Source organism: Oncorhynchus nerka, linkage group LG5 (genome assembly GCF_034236695.1).
Source record: "Oncorhynchus nerka isolate Pitt River linkage group LG5, Oner_Uvic_2.0, whole genome shotgun sequence".
Taxonomy (NCBI): Eukaryota; Metazoa; Chordata; class Actinopteri; order Salmoniformes; family Salmonidae; genus Oncorhynchus; species Oncorhynchus nerka.
In genome coordinates, this window is record NC_088400.1 from 41202761 (window position 1) to 41223094 (window position 20334).

Genomic DNA, 20334 nt, shown 5'->3' on the forward strand with positions numbered 1-20334 from the left:
CGAAGGAAAGGTATTTACTAGGAAATTTAAACACTAATTTAGACTCTGTGTGATCTGCAAGAGAAAATGTACCAGGCACAAGCAACAGTTTTAATCACAATGTGCAAGCATGTGTTGGAACTGCAAAGTAATTATTTTTTTGCCTTTATTTCAATGGTCAAACTTCATCAGTGATTATAAGGCGTGTGGGAATGTCTGAAACGGTCTCTTTTAACTCTATGCAACATTGTTCTAATAAAATTATTTTAGCATTGTAAAACATCTATGTAAATAAAGAGAAAAGCTGCTGCAGTGGTTTCACCTCAAAAACGTTACACTCGTTATTAATGTTCTATAATGCAGAAAGTCAATGTTTTTCTTATTTTAAGGCCCTTATAATGGCGGCTTCGGTACCTATAAAACTCTAATTCCCATCAGACTTTGCGTCCATCCTGCGTGTGTGCTCTGAATGCAAGAGATAGAATATTAGAATGTTTGGAGGCTGAGAGACTGGTTAAGTATAGTAGGCTGCAGCGCTGTGTTGGATAGCAGGAGGAGCCGCGGCTGCTGAAAGAAAGAGAATGCAAAGACGCTGATGGAAAAATTCGAAGATTGCGTTTAGAAACAGATTAGGCTAATCAAATATTGCTTTTAAAGCATAGCATTTGGTTAGAGAGACAAATGGTTTAATCACGGACACAGCAACCAAATGAAAAGGGGGATTCAGCAAGAGGTGAGAAGCCGTAGGCTATACGGTATTTCAAACTGTAACATTGAAAAATGAGCAAACGTTCCACATTTGCTTGAAGTTAAAAAACACTTTTTACATTGTATTTTACAAGATTAAGGGCCGCGTTCAGCTCATTGACCTATTCTTTGTTTGTAGGAATGCCATTGTATTTTAGATATTGTAGGTTTTTAGACTGACTAAAGGTGTTAAATTATATTCCATTTGAAATGGGTGAGGTTTTTTTTGTCATACAAAAGACGGCGTAGCCCGATCAGTCTTTCGCCCACTTTTCATCGATACCTATGACAGTTTACTACCCCTAATACATATTTGTAGGCTTTTGCTTGCGGTTGCATTTCTTTAATGAGTTTAAAACTGCCTCTTTGTCATGTATTTCCAAAATGAGAGCGCTGTAGCAGGCTATTGGTTACGCGATGAGGTGGGCGCCTAGAAAACAGGAGAAAGGTGAATAACATTCAACAGACATAATACACGTGTTTTAAATTGATAGACATATTACACTCACTGTATTGGCGATCTGAAAAGAAACCACACTTCCAAGTTATTTATTTGAGTCATTATTGCATCGTGGGATAGGGAACGTTAATGTCGCTGTATGCAGATAAAAGGGGGTCCTCTCATTTGGAGTTTTTTTCCCCGGATGTGAAATGTTTGCGATTTAAAGCCACCTTGGAAGGAAGGGAGATATCAGTGAGTAGGTTAGAGATACTGAACGAAACCTTGCCAAGACTCCAAGAGTGTGGACCATCTACAATGTCTTGTTAGTTACTGTGTTATAAACACGCTCCCCCATTCTGCAAAGCTATGCATTTTCCAGTGAGAGTGAACTGTGTAATTGTATAGGCTAGATAAAAGTTGAATCTGTAATCTTATTATTATTTTTATTTTTTTACAGCAAGCTTCTGTTTATTCCAGGAAAGTGACCAGGCAATCAATGTTATTGGAGAGACCAACACAACTCTGGCACTCTCAAATGTTAATGTAATGGAAACTATATACCTGCTCCAGTTTCCCTATGAAATGTATCAAGGGAAACAAATCACTGACTCTCAGGGCTAATTTGATCAAGCTGTGGTTGAGTTTGATAGTGGATGCACTCAAAGCCCTGTGCCCTGTCATGCACAACACCATGTTAAAGCAACAAACCTGGAATAACACTGAGCATTCAGTCCAGCCAATGAGAAAGCCATGGAAGAAGTTAGTGGAAAATGTACAGTACAAGCCTCAATTGTGACTCTTTTTTTGCCCCAGATATTCAGCGACGTCCCAAAAACTGCTTTTCTCGCCCACAGCCATTCTGTTTTCTCAGAAGGGAGCTTCAGTTGCACACTGTCTTTATCACAACACTAAGGACAGCTGCAATCAACTTGGAAAGGCACATGTGGAGGCAAAAAAAAAATGGATACTCAAATTTACAGCTGGCCTACTCTGGGTTGAAAATGTGAGGGCAAGGAAAGCCCTATGAGGAAAAGCCAGAACAGCAGTATCTCAAAATGGCCCAAACCAGTTTGCTGCAGGGGAAGCGCTTTTACTGCAGGGAGTGGGTCTTCCACAAGATCCAGCACTGTCTCCAGGAAAAGACTAATGGCCTGAGTGGTTTGACCAGCACTCCCAGCAAGCAGGCCGGTGCCTCCGGCACTGGCGCATCTAACCCCTGTGGCAGCTCTGCAGCAGGCTCTGCGAAGGCCACCGCCTGGGGGGTGTTGCTGGTGGGGGGGCCTGGGAGCGGGAAGACGGCCCTGTGCACGGAGCTCCTGTGGCCCTCGTCAGCCCAGGGCACTCATCGGGGGCTGCAGCAGCAGAGTCTGGCCTTCCATTTCTGTCGGGCGGACGACTCGGACACACTCTGCCTGGGCGGCTTCATCCGAGGTCTGGTGGCCCAGATTTGCCGGAGCGGCCTGTTGCCGGGTTACGAGGAGAAGGTGCGCGATCCAGCGGTGCAGAGCGTCCTGCAGCCCGGGGAGTGTGAGAGAAACCCCACTGAGGCTTTCAAGAGGTAGGTGAAGCCTGCTGCCCCACCCACTTCCCTCCACCCCCCTGTCCTTACCCCACCCCTCCCACTTTTACTGCTCACACACTTCCCTTAACCCTACCCCAGCAGTCCTCTGTCCCGCTACCCATTGACATAGTGTTTGTGTTGTTGTTTTCCTGTTCTGTGGTATGCTGTGGAACTGTCCCCGCTAGCCCTTAGTTGAGAAAAAGGTCAGTTATTTTAAGTGGCACCCAGGCTCAGTTGGCTGGAGGGAAGAATGTACTGCTTGGAAGTGTGTGACTGACTGCCCTATATGATGACGTGGGCTGCACATGTGAGACAAAGTACCGTACAGGATCAAGCTTGGTCATATAATGTGATCCACACAGACTTTTCTCTCTGTAAGACTGGGGCTTTAAAAAGGGGTTTGAACCTATATTTGTAAAGGAACTGCCTTGTGTGTATGCTACTTGCACGACTTGTCAGCACGATGGGTCAACCAGTCTATACTATACACACATGGGATGGAATGCGGTGTTGAACACACATGCCTCTTGTCTGGCCATCTGGTGATGCTTATTGCGCCGTCTTTACATCACACACTGGGAAAGTGGGTCAAACGTTCGGCGAGGTAAATCATTTTTAAATGGCCAATGGACTCATTGATTTCCCCGGTCTTTCACATCTTTCCCAAAAGAAGCTGAGGAAGTAGCCCTGTGTCAGTTATTATAGCAATAAGGCCACTATTGATGCCTGGGACTTGACTGTGACATTTGCGATAGAAGGCAGGTTAACTTGGGGGACATAAACAACCAGTGGACAGACAGAGGTCCAGTTCTGGTCAGTGTCAAGGGAATGGAAAGCTTCTCACAGACAGCATCACCAACCCAGCCTGGCCTAAACAAGTGCATTTCTTTACCGCTTGAGGTTTGGTTCAGACTCCGCGGACAACAGACAGAATTGTTATCGAAGAACGAAGATTACAGCCTTTTGTTTGTGGAGTAAATATGCACTCTGGAGAATGTCTTATCGCCATCTCTGGTGTAAAAGAATCTTGGGCACTGTTGTACACAAATACTAGATCCTATCAGGTTGCAGAAAGTTGGGAAGTGGAAGATCTGTATCACAGCCAATATCCACCGCTCTATCTTTGTGTCCGGACATGTTCAATAGGCAAAGCAAGCAATGGAGGATTATAAAAGTGTATTCTTTTTCCAAACTTAGGGTTCCCCTAATTTACTTTAGAAGTGGAATCTCATCTCAGGTGAACATGTTCCAAAAACAAGGCTACATTGTTGCTCAATAATGAAAAATAGTGTGTTCATTTGTAAAGGTTGGGCTCCTGGTAAACAAGACTGGTGGAGCCTTGACCTCAGACTCTGTTTTAAGGCCTTACCAGCATGTGAATGCCAGAGGGGTTGGCCAAATTCCTTGGCCTAAACAAGCATGTTTGTTGATCGTAATCACTGGTTGTGTCAATACATTAAACCTGGTTCAACCTGGTCTCCATCCTATGCACTGCCATCCTCTCCATTCACCGTTGTGTGTGCTATTGTAGTCACCAGAACAAGTTATATACCTTTACGCTTCATCTAGATAGAAACAACAACAAAGTGTAAAAACCCGGGAGGAAGGTGGGTGGGGCGGAATTCAAGCAGCGTGTAGGACTGTTGATAACCAACAAAACTGCACAAACTTGGCAATATACAATGGAATCTCACCAATTTACCCATGTCATCTAATTGCAACATGCTTTCCCTCTAGCAATGGCCTCTACCGTGTTTTGACCAGAGTACTAACAGTGGAATTAATTTGACCTTGTCGTTTGAAACTATCAAAAGGTCTCCCTGCAACATGTTTAGCTTTTTTTCCTCAGGGCAAAAGAGCATAAATAAATAGGTGGAATAAACTCAGTCATGTGGGCACTCTAAAAGCTCAAGGCACTGGGAAATGTGCTGAAAGGGCAGGTTCTATTTTTGTTTAGGTGAGAGCTTTTGGGGTTTGTTTGTAAGGGGGATTTTTAAATGAGCATGCAGTAGTTTGAATAACTGCCAGGCAAATCTGTGTGTTGGGAGCAAAGGAACCTTGGAAAGTGATCATGGCTTGAATCTGATAACCAGGTTTGAGTTTCTTGGCAGTATTTTGTTCACTTGGTGGGTCAAAGTGTTTTCCTTTATGATCCTTTTGCTAAGAAAGTTGAAGGAAGTTTTTCTAAACATTAGATTTCTATTTTCCTCCAAATTAACATTCGCCATTTAATTGAATTGTCTCATTAGTCAAAATATATACACTCTTCAAATGTTTGGGGTCACTTAGAAATGTCCTTGATTTTGAAAGAAAAGCTAATTTTTTGTCCATTAAAATAACATCAAATTGATCAGAAATGCAGCGTAGACATTGTTAATGTTGTACATGACTATTTTAGCTGGAAACAGCTGATATTTAATGGAATATCTACATAGGCGATTAGAGGCCCATTATCATCAACCATCACTCCTTTGTTCCAATGGCACGATATGTTAGCTAATCCAAGTTTATCATTTCAAAAAGGCTCCATGTTGGAGTCAACAGAAACCAGAAATCACATAATAAATATTCCCTTACATTTGATGATCTTCATCAGAATGCACTCCCAGGAATCCTAGTTCCACAATAAATGCTTGATTTGTTCGATAATGTCCATTATTTATGTCCAAGTAGATACTTTTGTTAGGGCTTAGGTATACAAATCCAAACGCTCTTGCAAGTCCATCCGAACGTCGGATGAAAACTTCAAAAAGTTATATTACAGGTCGAAGAAACTTGTCAAACTTAAGTATAGAATCAATCTTTAAGGTGTTGTTATCATAAATCTTCAATAAAGTTCCAAAAGGAGAATTCCTTTGTGTGTAGAAAAGCCATACAGGTTACTATCATGTGAATTGCGCGTGACCAGGACCCGGCTCTCTGCCAGTAACCTGACTCATTCAGCTCTTGCCGTGAATTCAATAGGGGCTGGGTTGAAAATCGACCAACCTCAGATTTCTCACTTCCTGTTTGGATTTCTTCTCAGGTTTTTGCCTGCCATATATGAGTTCTGTTATACTCACAGGCATCATTCAAACAGTTTTAGAAACTGCAGAGTGTTTCATATCCAATAAAAATAACAATATGCATATATTAGCAACTGGGACTGAGGAGCAGGCCGTTTACTCTGGGCACATTTCATCCAAGCTACTCAATACTGCCACTGCAGCCATAATAAGTTTTAACAATGTCTACACTGTATTTCTGATCAATTTGATGTTATTTTAATGGACAAAAAATGTGCTTTTCTTTCAAAAACAAGGACATTTCTAACTGACCCCAAACTTTTGAACGGTAGTGTATATATATATATATTTTTAAATACATAGGCCTACAGCTAGCAGAGCAAGGTAATGTTCTAAATCTTTATACATGCAATGGCTGTAGGCATTGACTAGCTTGTTGCTAACATTTACAAATTAAGTTTGACAGCAATATGGAGCTTTTCGTCTACTGTAATTCGGCACTTCAGATGTTGTTTGTAAAATAAGGAGAAACTTTCAGAAACTCTGTAAATTATGGAATGCGATCTGGATGTAGGGCTGGGCGATATATCCAATTAATTTGAATAATTCAAATGTATGTTCTAGCGCAATGTTCCAAATGCCTGTATAGCAATAATCTAGTTTTTTTTCCTTCAGTGCTATGTGTACGATGCACCAGAGAGAATTGAAAGCAAGGTCAGTGATTATGGCAAAAAAAGCAGTTTACATTTTTTGTAATAAAACAATTGAATCATTAGTGGGTTGTGGAAGGCTAACATTTAGCCTAGGTATAATTTAACAAGCCCTGAATTCATTAGATTATTGCTGACTGTTTGTAATGTAGTGTATTTACAACAACAAAGCTTATTTTGGGAAAATGTTTAAAAAGAAATTGAGATATATTTTGAATCGTCCATAAGTTTAAACAACTCTACATATGATTTTTAGGACGTATCACCCATCCCTACCTGGATCTATTGAAACTCTGCTGACACTATATGTTCATGACATATGTGACCTGATTCAAGAAACTAGGCGTATGTCGCAAGTCATGACCTCACAGGAGAGCCAATTGAAACGTAAAATAATATGTTTTTATCAAAAATGAACTTTCATGTGGGGCGGCAAGTAGCCTAGTGATTAGAGCATTGGACTAGTAACCGAAAGGTTGCAAGATCGAATCCCCGAGTTAACAAGGTAAAACAAATGTTGTTCTCCCCCTGAACAAGGCAGTTAACCCGCTGTTCCTAGGCCGTCATTGATAGTAAGATTTTTTTCTTAACTGACTTGCCTAGTTAAATAAAGGTAAAATAAAATAAAAATGTGCATTAATAACAACCTTGTATGCCATCTAAATACGAATACAATTGTTAAATTACCAGCCTTGTTGGTTAAGCCACAGAAAAAAACAGTAACTTTCCCACTAGCCATGATTGGCTGAGATAATGAGAGGGCTGGACATGCCGAGAGAGGAGTTCGGTTTGGTCTGCCATGTAGAATGCATCTGTCTATTTGAGCTGGTCAGTCTGTGTTGGTAATCATGTCGAACTCATCTTTGTTTTTTATGTATTGAGCTGCATAAGCGTTGCTCTCCACTTTCAAATCAAATGTTATGTCACATGCGCAGAATACAACATGAAAACAGCTAGCTAGCCAGGTAAACAATGAACCTAGCTAGGTAAACAAAGTGAAAGATCACACACATCACGTAACAGTGAAATCACCTTACAGTGAAATGCTTACTTACAAGCCCTTAACTAGCTAACGTGAGCTGGCTGGCTCGTTAGCGAACGTTACGTGATGTGTGTGATCTTACACTTTTTTTTACCTAGCTAGGTTCATTGTTTACCTGGCTAGCTCGCTGTTTTCATGTTATCCAGAGGTTAACAAATTATCAGCCAGAGCACCAAGTGTGCGCTCTGAATGCTCCGAGTGTGAAACGAGATGGGTGGGGCTAAAGCTTAAGAGGGTGTAAACGATGCTGAATGGTTGTAGATAAAGAAGAGCTCTTCACTAGATACCAAAACATTCAAAGGCCATTTTCTCAAAAGTGAGTTACAAGTTTATCAACTTTCAACTTTTTGATCCTCAAAATACAGTGTATGATATACCATTTTGTAGCTCTGAGTCTCTACTTATATCCAACATAAAAAACTAATTTTCAAATTTTGCTACATAAGACCGAATCCAGGTGGTGAGTCACACATGGTTGTTCTAACCTCACAAACCTGTGTCATGATCATATATCCTAAAAATGCATCTCAACTCTTGAGTTTATTGCCAAATTCTTGAATTTGTGCATTCTACAGGTGCAACAGTGGTAAGTACCATGAAACAATGTTTACCTTCACTAGGATAACACAGTACCTGCACACCATGGAAATACATTATTATAAGGGACACTTATTGTAAAGTTGTACCAGTACATTTACTCTTATTGTAGTCATTTCAATTAGTAATTGCTAGTGGCTTTGGGGATTACAGAGCGGCAGTTGGAGTGAAAAAAGAGGATGCTAATCGAAGATGAAATGCTGCGCGCCCGTCATGCGTTGCTCGGCTGCAGAAAGACTCGCTACAGATTAGGCCACTTTTTAAAGGATGCTGCGATGACTCAGCATTCTGGAGCCAGCCTCCCTGTCCACGTCGCTTTGACTTGGCATACAGGGGCTGTGGGTATGGGAGGGGGTGTTATCGCACTAAAAAGCCCAAACATGTGCATCAGATCCCCTTTGCGTGTTTGCATGACGAACGGGTTAAATGTTAACTGAGCTGTTGCCTGTGCACGTTCGGAGGTCGCTAAGTGATGTGAAATGAAAGCCCCAGCTGCGGTTGATCTTCTGTGCTCTCAGAGGATGTCAATCGTGCAATGCTGTGCAGGATATCAGCCTTCTTCTTCTGTCTCATTCTGACCAGAGTGAATGGGAGGGGAGGCAGTTACCTCATCAGGGTGAAATACAGGAGACCATCTCATTGTCCCATCAGACTTTGTCAGACATCTAGCATGCTGTGTACTGTGTTGCGTGTCCCAGAGTCAATTTTAACAGTGGTATAGAAGAAGGCGCAGGGGGTCGTGGAGTTGGAAGGGATGAAATTTCAGATCCCACTGACAGTGTTGAATAATTGTCCATCTGACCTGGGATTGCACACCTCGTCTGGGCGTTCAGGGGTTAGTGTAGGGCTTAAATCTGTTTTTGTTCATTCAGCTATCTTAAGTTGTGTACTTTTTCTGCTTTTAAGCCATTTAAATTAATTTTCGGTTTATACCAAATTGATCACGTGTTTTGTTTTCTTGGTCCAAAGCACAAAGTAAGTTGCTTTTGTGCAGGTTATTTAATTGTATACGCTAGCCACTTCTGTCTCTATCTTGCATTAGCTGAGCTGTCTATTGAGCACTGTTTATTAGACAGCTCTAGACTACATTTTCTAGGAAGCTTGAACATGTTTGTTTTATTTTGCAACATCCATTACCAGATGCCCTTTTTGTCCTTAAGCCAACTAATTTGCTGTTTGCACCTTGAATCAAGTTACTGCGAAAGACTAAAATACACTGCACCATTGCACCTCTCACATTTACATTGATACCCCCCCCCCCCTCCCTTTGTTTTGTACACTGCTGCCACTCGCTGTTTATTATCTATGCGTAGTCACTTCACCCTTACCCACATGTACAAATGACCTCAACTAACCTGTACACCCGCACACTGACTCGTTACCGGTACCCCTTGTATGTAGCCTCGTTATTGTTATTTTATTGTGTTACTTTTTTATAATTTTTTACTTTCGTTTATTTGGTAAATGTTTTCTTAACTCTTCTTGAACTGCACTGTTGGTTAAGGGCTTGTAAGTAAGCATTTCACAGTAAAGTCTACACCTGTTGTATTCGGCGCATGTGACAAATACAATTTGATTTGATTTGTATGACCAGAGAAAGGGAAATATTCTTACAAAAAACACACAGACTCTAATAATTACAACACAAGCCTATCTATACACTTTGCCTCATTTATTGAAGCTGCAGTGCAGGTCACACCGCGGGTGTAGAAGTAGATTTTCGTTGAAAGTCTCTCACTAGCCATAGTTTTAGATGTTTTGAAATCACAGTATCAACGAGGAAGCTGCAGACACAGTGATCTGAGCAATCTGATTGGCTAGCGGTAGGCATATATGTGCTAGAGGTCGACCGATTAATCGGAATGGCCGATTAATTAGGACCGATTTCAAGTTTTCATAACAATCGGAAATTTCTGGACACCGATTTAGCCCAAAAAATGTACACCTTTATTTAACTAGGCAAGTCAGTTAAGAACAATGACGGCCTAGGAACGGTGGGTTAACTGCCTCGTTCAGGGGCAGAACAGCAGATTTTTACCTTGTTCGCTCAGGGATTCAATCTTGCAACCTTACAGTTAACTAGTTCAACGCTCTAACCGCCTGATTACATTGCACTCCACGAGGAGCCTGCCTGTTACGCGAATGCAATAAGCCAAGGTAAGTTGCTAGCTAGCATTAAACTTATCTTATAATAAACAATCAATCAATCATAATCACTAGTTATCTACACATGGTGATTACTAGTTTATTTAGCGTGTCCTGCGTTGCATATAATCGATGTGGTGTGTATCGTTGCTCCAATGTGTACCTAACCATAAACATCAATGCCTTTCTTAAAACCAATACACAGAAGTATATATTTTTAAACCTGCATATTTAGCTAAAAGACATCCAGGTTAGCAGGCAATATTAACCAGGTGAAATTGTGTCACTTCTCTTGCGTTCATTGCACGCAGAGTCAGTGTATATGCAACAGTTTGGTTCACCTAATTTGCCAGAATTGTACGTAATTATGACATAACATTGAAGGTTGTGCAATCTAACAGGGATATTTAGACTTATGGATGCCACCCGTTAGATAAAATACAGAACGGTTCCGTATTTCACTGAAAGAATAAATGTCTTGTTTTCGAGATGATAGTTTCCGGATTCAACCATATTAATGACCCAAGGCTCGTAGTTCTGTGTGTTATCATGTTATAACTAAGTCTATGATTTGATAGAGCAGTCTGAGCGATGGTAGGCAGCAGCAGGCTCGTAAGCATTCATTCAAACAGCACTTTCGTGCGTTTGCCAGCAGCTGTTTATGACTTCAAGCCTATCAACTCCCGAGATTAGGCTGGTGTAACTGATGTGAAATGGCTAGGTAGTTAGCGGGGTGCGCGCTAATAGCGTTTCAAACGTCACTCGCTCTGAGACTTGGAGTGGTTGTTCCCCTTGCTCTGCATGGGTAACGCTGCTTCGAGTGTGGCTGTTGTTGTTGTGTTCCTAGTTCGAGCCCAGGTAGGAGCGGGGGGAAGCTATACTGTTACACTGGCAAGTATAAGAACATCCAATAGTCAAATGTTAATGAAATACAAATGGTGTAGAGAGAAATAGTCCTATAATTCAAAAATATAATAACTACAACCTAAAACATCATACCTGGGAATATTGAAGACTCATGTTAAAAGGAACCACCAGCTTTCATATGTTCTCATGTTCTGAGCAAGGAACTTAAACGCTTTCTTACATGGCACATATTGCACTTTTCCTTTCTTCTCCAACACTTTGTTTTTGCATTATTTAAACCAAACTGAACATGTTTCATTATTTATTTGAGGCTAAATTGATTTTATTGAGGGATTATATTAAGTTAAAATAAGTGTTCATTCAGTATTGTTGCAATTGTCATTATTACAAAAAAATATATAATAATTGTCTGATTAATCGGTAGCGGCTTTTTTTGGTCCTCCAATAATCGGTATCGGCGTTAAAAAAATCATTATCGGTCGACCTCTAATATGTGCATTTGATTTGCTCTCTGGACATGCCAAGTATGCAGAGTTTGTACCTTCAGACATATGAAACACTTTGCCTACCGGCGCACAGGGCTGCTGAAACAAGTGCACCTACTGCCAACAGCGCAAGACAGGAATGTCTTGGAGATGCGTCAGTCGATCGCGATCGACCATTTGGTGACCACTGTTCTAATAGGCTACATTTCTGTATCAAATTTCATAAATAGATTGTGTTCTGGTAATTAAAAAAAGAACACCACATCACTGTTTGTTATGCTCTGGAAAAGCAAACAGGTTTAAATTTGTCTAGTTCTTGTGTGTGTGTGTGTGTGTGTGTGTGTGTGTGTGTGCGTGCGTGCGTGCGTGTGTGTGTGTGTGTGTTGAACTTGTGAGGTCGGTGAGGAGAACCTACCTCACAAGATCCATGGGGGGAGCCCATGGAGTTATGAAATGTGGACCGAATAGCTTTATGCTATATATATATATATATGTTTTTCTGCTTGCAGATGCTTGTGGGTTGTGGAGATGCAGTTGTTTGAACTTTTAGACATGGTTGTACTTTGTTCTGCAGCACCAGTTCACATTGTGTTGTGTTGACATGTCTGAGAGCCCCATCACTTTAGAAACACTTTACTGTACGTTCTTTACTCCTCTTTGACAAAATGCTAGCATTATTCATTCCAGCGTAGTTGGCATGTTACCAATTCACCCGTGCATAAATATGGCACATGTTCGGTGTGAAAAGTGCTAATGCAATGGGGTAACAGCGCTTGCTGTGTCATGGCTGCCATTTTGCTAAATTCTCAGAATCCACATTGCTCCCAGCAGAACCCCTCACATTGTCTCTCTCAGGTTGACTCGTTAGGAGAAGATGATTGGAATTACACCATGCTTTATGTATAAATTAATAAAAATGAATTTTCCAGATTGAGAGCTGGTTGCTTTTTCTTTCTCCACCCCCTGATGGGGCCATGAGTCAGCTGTTGTCATGCAGTCTTTTTCTGCTAATCTCTCCTGACTAAGGCAAAGAACCTGAGCAGGCTTTTTTCTCCAAATGGAATCGTTAAATGAAGAAATCTTCATTTTCTTCATTAAAAGAGTCTCGTTCAGGTTTCCAGTGGACCCTGTGCTAGTCGCTATTGCTTTTCAATGGGGTCTCTGCAGTGACTAGTTGACCCACCTGCTGTTCTTTTCCATTAATAGAATGGTGTCATGGCCGGCCATGCACGGTATATTGGACCTGAGCCACAGTCTCCCTGCGCCATTGCATGATGAAGGAAATTTCAGGCTCAGCCCCCACCCCATAAAAGCGTCTCAGTAAATGTGTAAGACGTGAGCAAGGTGCCCAGGGCTGCCTGTCGGCCTAAACATCTTCACTGAAACTTCAAAGCGAAGCCCACATTGCATAATGTGGCCGGGCCGTGGAAGATGGGGACTTGCAGCACAACAGATGGCGGGTGCGTTAGGGACATTTCACATTCTCTTTCTTTCTCTAAATGATAATTGCTCTCCGCTATTTACATATGTCGAAGACGGAATAAGAACAACCAAAATAGTTAGTGTTAACGTGCGGGGCAAAGTATGAGTCACAGATACACTCATCATTGGCTGAGGCTCTTCGGACGTTAGTCTGGCACCCAGCCCATTGTTGTGCTCATTTCAAGCCCCTGTCTTCTTCCTGCAGGGAGGTCAGTTATCAACAGTTCTGAAAGCAGTTGATTTTAAAGGAAAAGAATAGCTCTTTGTCTCATAACAAGGCCCGCATTGCTGTCTCTGTGAATTTGTTTGTCTGCAGGCGGCGTTGCTGTAGTTGTTTGCAGTACACAAACTGTGCAGATTGGCATTCCTCTTGGCTGGTTTTCCTGTCTGTGCTGCAGATTCGATGTGGGGCTGCAGCCGTCAGAAAGAGCAATCGGCCATGTTTCTCGTGAGATGGAGCGATGTAATGATGGAGCTTGCAGGTTGATGACTGCGCACTACCCTCTTTTTCTTGCACTTGAGAAATTGAGCTGTTGGAAAAATAGAGGATTGGAGGGGAGGTTTGGCTGGAAAGTGTTTGCTGAGCCCTTGCATTGGAATTACAGTCTGACTAAAAGTCATGTTTAAAAGGCTCCAATTTGATCAGCGAGGGATATGCATAACTAAGCGCTGTTTTAGCGGTGGCGGTAATTTACAACAGCAAAACAACAGCCTCAAGACTGGAATCAGGCTGGGGGTAGCAGCTCTGTACTGTACACAGGCACTGAAGGTTTGCCAGCACAAGCATGCAGGTTGGGAAAATAAAACGGGAACTGATACAATGCTGGCTTCATGGCATTTATGCACGCAGTCATAATACACGTTATCATTCGAGCAAATGGGGTCTTCACTTTTCCCTTTGGCTTTTAACGCTCATGTTATTTCAAGGTTAATGCAGCATTTAAACCCTTGGGTTTGTGAGTATAGACAAGGATTGATGTGGTTTAATACTGTACATTATTCACAGTGTAGTGAGGCTGTTTTTTTGGGGTGTGTAGGCTCAAACACAGAGCGTTTTTTTAACGACTTTCAAAAGATTTTCCTGGCTATTCCAGACAGTCGTCGGCCTTGTAAACTGTCACGTCATCATTTGATTAATATGGACCTGCTCTGTCTGCTTTCAATTGAAATTCAGTTGAAATTCAGTTATTTCAGCTCCCGGCTAAGAACAAATATTTAGGACACTGTCTATATACAGTACATACAGTCCAGTGTTTTCCCCAGGATTTTTTTCAGAAGCTTTTGGGGGGGCATGTCACCTGTTATCTATAACTGCAGGTTTCAATTCCCTAAAGATTTGCATTTGCACTGTGAAGGCCTGTCAAGGGCCTGAAAGCTGAACTGTGGATAGAGAGACAGTTACTAAGATACAGTCAAACGTGTGACTCAGACCGACATTAAATCTATTTTTGTTGATGTACGTCTGCAATCATCCTCAACTCTCTTCAACAGCATCAGCTCGCAGTGGAAAGCGCTAGGTGCACAGAGAGAGTTCTAAATCTCTCTCATCTTCTCTCTTGCCCTAAAGGTGTGTTCTCCTCCCACTCTTGAGTGCCAAGCCACCTCAGCAGGCCCTCTACCTCCTGGTTGACTCCATCGACGAAGGCTGTCAGCTGGGAGAGGGAGAACAGAGGTCTTCAGGCTCAGGCACCCCCAGGACCATCGCTGAGCTCCTGGCCAGCCACCACGAGTACCTCCCGCCCTGGCTCCTTCTCATCTGCTCAGCACGCCGCCAGAACAGGGCCATCACCAAACTGTTCACAGGTATAAAAAAAAATATTTAAAAAAATAAATAAATATGTGTTCATACAGGCACCCAAATGAAGAGGGTGATGGGGCCCATATCTGGGATCCATATGGTGATGCTTTTGTTCAGTATTTGGTGTTACTGTAAAATGTGTTTGTTTTATCACCGAAAGGAGGAAAATGTATTGCCACGCAAACAATTAACTGGGATTTGGCATTTTGTATTGACACCGGTCTGTCTCCTTGAAGAAGAAAACAGAATTCTAACTGCTTTCATTTGCATACATTAATCTGATGTTTTTCAAGAGATATATGGATTTTCTTTTGTGTCTTCTGTAAGGCGATCCTTGCAAAAGCCTAGTCTTTTCACTTCTATTTAAACTCTTACTGCGCAGGTTATGCCTTGTTCTTCCGCACTAACAAACTTTTCTATTGCGTATTGTGATAAATGTCAGCCTTTTCTGCAGCTATTAAACAAAGCATACGTCATGCTGTGATTCCAGCCGAGTCGGCTCAGAAAAGGCTAATTCCGAAGACATTTTAACATCATCAAATGCTAAAAAGATTAGGGCCTGCCACAGAACGTCTAAATATCACGATGCCTTACGGAAATGACTACTGCTCGGTACGCCATGACAAGTCGAACTAGCAGCCATTATCTAGTTGTCAGAATGCCAGCCCACTATTGGGTGATGAGCAGAGATGCTGGCGTAGCATTAATCAAACCAGAAAGAGAGAGTGTGGGTGTAATACCCGCCGCAGAACCTGCACGTTTGTGTGTCCCCTTTACCTCTCCAAACACAACATGTGGGGAATTCAGATGCCCTCCTGTTGCTGCTTGAAACATTATGTAAAACCCCGTTTAAACACCTCTGCTCATTCTGTGCTCTGTTCAGAAAGTGGTTGATCATAACAATTCGTTTCCTGAATAGAATTCCTATGCAATGCTAGTTTAGGTGAGTGTTTCTGGCATTGGGCAAACACATCACAATAAATGTCTAGAGAGATTCTAATATATTTACATGCGCTATGTAAAAATACTAACTTGGATCTCAGTTAAAGACTTGGGATCGAATGGGGATCAAAAGCAACCTTTGGGTTTTGGAAACCTGCCTGAAGCTCTTCTATGGCAGTGTTATCTTTTGTACGGCGATAACATGAACAGGAATTTGCTAGAGGATTTTTTTCCCCCCTAATCGATATTTTGAACCTATTGTGGACCCGGCATGTTAATTCCGATGGACATAAAATAGATCTGAAATGAAAATGGAAGCATTGCACCGAGACAATTAAATGTAACAGTTGCCCGGAAGGTCTGCAGTGGCATTTATTTCTTATTAAACCAGTTTACACCGGTGACCTGGACCTGCTGCCTAACAGTCTTGATTTAACATAACATAGCAGTGGGTGAATCATAGCTCTGTCATGTCTCCTTTTCATACCATCATCAACCCACAGAACACACAGGTACATTGTTGAACTGGATCTGAGAGGAAGGTAGGGATGTAGTGATTCACCGATACACATCCGCCCCGATTGAAATGTTTAAGACACAAGTGCAGTCCTGGGACCCCGAACCTAACCAAATGTGGCATGAGTCTGTCAGAAAATTCAAAACGTTTCAAATAGCTGGTTCACATTTTTGTTGTTGCTCGTATTACATTCTATCTAACCTTCCGAAAATACCTCTTGTCTTTTGTGACAACTGTTGACAGTCATTGATCTCCAAGTCATTTTGCATGCCGGACAACCCCAGGCAATATCAGTAGCCTAGTCAAAATGCGCACTGTGCTCAGCTTCGCTCGCTGACCAACGCGAGGCAGGCAGTTTGTTCCTGATCTTGCACATCTGCACGGCACCTTCAGCATTCTAATGCTACATGGATTTTGTGATAATAGGCTTTATTAGTTGAGTGACAGCCTATGTAGTTTGCTAGGTTATTGTTATCTATGTTGAAAATGTGTTTTGCCAGATTAAAAGTATGCTACAGGAGACAACTCTCATCTATACCTGCTGAACGGGGCTTGCAAATAGATTTCATTTGGATTAATCGAGGTTACCATCAGCAATAGTTTTGGTAATTTTGCTTTAAACAATCAGTTTATATGGTAATTTTGTGGTAATTCTGCTTTAAACAATCAGTGTATATGGTGATTTTTCGACATACAAGGTAATTTTTTAAATTTCATAACGAGGACCGCAATCACTTTTGCGAGGCGCACTGCATGGCCGAAGCCATAGACGAGAAGATCATTATGTAAAATCTTCAAAATTTTGAGATGGGGGGGGGGGTGAAATGTCATAGTTCATTTGTAAACAGTAAATATTGATACATTACTAGCTCAAACACTTAATCTGCAAAAATGGCAAGTTAATTGGTGGGTGATGGTGATTTCAGAACCCAGAGTGGGGTGGGACCAGAAACATCTTGTAGTGAGGGTGGTAGATGCATAGTCTCCCTTATGGCTCAGCTCAGGTGCCTACATAGTATACACAACATACATCATTTACGCGCGCGCACACACACACACACACACACTAGTGATGGAAAGTTCCGCTGTTTTTACTGATTCAGATCTCTTCAACTCGTTCAGTCAAAAGAATGAATGTTTCAACTCATTTTGTTCATTTCAGACAGTAATGCCCAGAGCACGCAGGACCCCTATCGGCGAACGATGAACTGAAAACTCGAGAAAGAGTCATGATTATACAAGCATCTCGTTCACATGTCATTCACTTCAAGGGGCTTATTAGAGCTGTCATTTGTGACTGAGAGTTGTTCAAGTGTGCTTTAAACAATGTACATTTGTTGACTGCTAGGCCTACAAACTAAACTATTTATGATACATTTCAAACAAGGTCTAGTTGTGGCCGCAATTGGACTAGATTATGAAAGACTTGGTGTAAAACATTGCATGAGGGTTAATAACACAATATTGTTTGCGAACTGCAGCACCCCAAATGATTCGTTCTCGAGTTCCAGTTTGTCGAGCAGGGGCTGTGTTTTGGTTCTACAAAGCTGTGTCCATCATAACATTCAATAATCAATTAATTGCATTCAATCTTGCACCATGCAATAAAACATGTATTTTTATTCCCTATGCTGCCTCGTTCAACTGTAAGGGCTTATATTATGAGTGAAAACATCTAGGAGCAACAACGGCACAGCCGCAAAGTGGTAGGCCACACATGGTTTTCATGGTTTGGGCTAGGTCCCTTGGTTCCAGTGAAGGGAAATCTTAACGCGACAGCATAAAATGACATTCTAGACGATTCTGTGCTTCCAACTTTGTGGCAACAGTTTGGGGAAGGCCCTTTCCTGTTTCGGCATGACAATGCCCCTATGCACAAAGCGAGGTCCATACAGAGGTGGTTTGTCGAGATTGGTGTGGAAGAACTTGACTGTCCTGCACAGAGCCCTGACCTCAAGCCCATCGAACACCTTTGGGATGAATTGGAACTGCGACTGCGAGCCAGGCCTAATCTCCCAACAGTGCCCGGCCACCCTAATGGTCTTGTGGCTGAATGGAATTAAATCCCCGCAGAAAAAATGTTCCAACATCTAGTGGAAAGCCTTCCCAGAAGAGTGGAGGCTATTATAGCAGCGAAAGGGGTACCTACTCCATATTAATGCCCATGATTTTGGAATGAGATATTCGACGAGCAGATGTCCACATACTTTTGGTCATGTAGTGTACGTATAGAATCGTCTTGAAAGGGAAAGATGCACATCCCTAGTGGAAGGCTTTGTCCAATTTGCATACGATTGACACTTTTCAATTATTCCATTTATCCTGAGCGAAAATGTATCAGAATGTTGTGATTGCCTCGGATTTAATTTGAGACAACACCAAAGGTTGGTGATGGAATTACCGCTGGCACATGCCACCAATCTAAATCTCATATGATAATCCTTATCAGGAAGTTGCTTTCTGATATAATAGTGATTTGAATTATTACTGGGATTCTTTCTGAGAAGCTGCTCGCTGCTTAAACAGACAGCCCTGTGTTTTGGTTGTTTTGATATGGTTTTATTGAGAGGATTATTCTCCATGGAACAATCTGATAAAAAAACAGTTATCTCTTGTGTTTTCGCTTTGACTCCCCTCCTCGTTCCCTTTTGTTGTCTTTTTGATAAGGGACAAACCCATGTCTACTGTCACTGTAAATACCACACAGAATTAAAAAGGAGGTACATTTGACCTGTCTGTTACATGTTTTTAATGCTCCCAGCGATTGTACCATCTGTCACAGAATCCAAGTCTACACATCCGATAAAGTGGCTTGTGCTTCTGAATTGCCACTCTGTGACATTCACAAATTCTACACCGAATGCAAACTCCAATCTCTTGATGTATTCAAACTATTCATTGTTGTTCCGTCTGTATTCAGTGCCTTGTGTTTTACACGCCGTCAGCTACCATTCAGCTCTGCAGCCCCTCTACACACATACACACTTACTTTATCTTCCATTAGACACACTGGCTTACTATAACCGCTGTGAGAATACTTACAAATCGTGTAGCGCATGACGAAAATAGACCAAAAGACTTGTTGAGGCCAAGCATACACAAAAAACACTCCTCCATATGGTTTACAAGGCCAGTTTGTTGGCAGAGTCATGCGTTACATTATCTGCCAAGCAACCGAATGTGACTATTGGAAATAACCCTTTTGTCCTGAACGGAGGAGATGTTTGAAGACCAGTACACACTGTTTTGTGGTTGTGTGAACTTTGTGGTCGCATGAATACAGTAAAGATTGCCTTTGGAGAACAACTTCTGCCGGAAAGGTAATTTCGTGGCTAAAGCATTGGGTGGGCCACCATCCAGCTCAAATGATCCTTATAAACGATCCTATATTTGTCGTCTCAGTATGGGAAGCACAGTTTTGCATGGCTTTGAACTCAAAATGAATTCCGTTATTACGGATGACTTTTACTTTTCTTCCTGAGGAGCAAACTTGGAATTACTTGTATTAAGTACTTGCTCAACTGTTATGTCTCTTTCTCGCTCTCCGTCTCTCTTACTCTCTCTCTCTCTTTATCTCTATCTCTCTCTCTCTCCAGAGAGGAATGTGCTTTGGGAAGTCTCAACACTTCAGAGACCATGCAGGAAGAGTGAGCCACCGACTAGCCAGCAGCATCACGTCCGCTCTGCTAATGCTACACAAACAAACGAATGTGCCATCTGTGAAGAGGCTTAAATATATATATATATATTTTTTTAAAGAATCCTTTTAGTCTGAGTCAGATTGTAGTCCATTTCACAAACCCTCCATGATCGATGTGTACTGTATGCTCTGTGACCGTCTGCCGGAAGAAGGCACATAAGGTTGTACATGTGTTGCAAGGCTGCTCTTTTACATTGTGTGTCAGGCGGCCTATTGTAGCATGGTTGACTTTCCCCCCTATGTTTTCTGTGCTACTGTAAGGCCATCGGTGGGCAAGTGAGGTGGAAACACTTAGGCAGCGATTCTGGTTGTGAG

The 20334-nt window shown here is 41.9% G+C and overlaps 1 protein-coding gene across 2 annotated transcripts in view; it reads left to right on the top strand.

Moving 5' to 3' along the window:
• The first annotated feature begins 487 nt into the window (after positions 1-487).
• Positions 488-20334, top strand: part of LOC115129516 (ankyrin repeat domain-containing protein 50-like) — a 40237-nt gene continuing 20390 nt past the window's right edge. The window contains exons 1-3 of one of the 2 annotated variants that reach the window (XM_065018670.1): positions 488-712; positions 1626-2726; positions 14630-14865. In XM_065018670.1, coding sequence (XP_064874742.1) covers positions 2224-2726; positions 14630-14865 — 739 coding nt within the window. In that variant the 5' untranslated portion in view covers positions 488-712; positions 1626-2223. The remainder of the gene's footprint in view (positions 713-1625; positions 2727-14629; positions 14866-20334) is intronic. The other variant, XM_029659935.2, reaches the window with a different exon arrangement.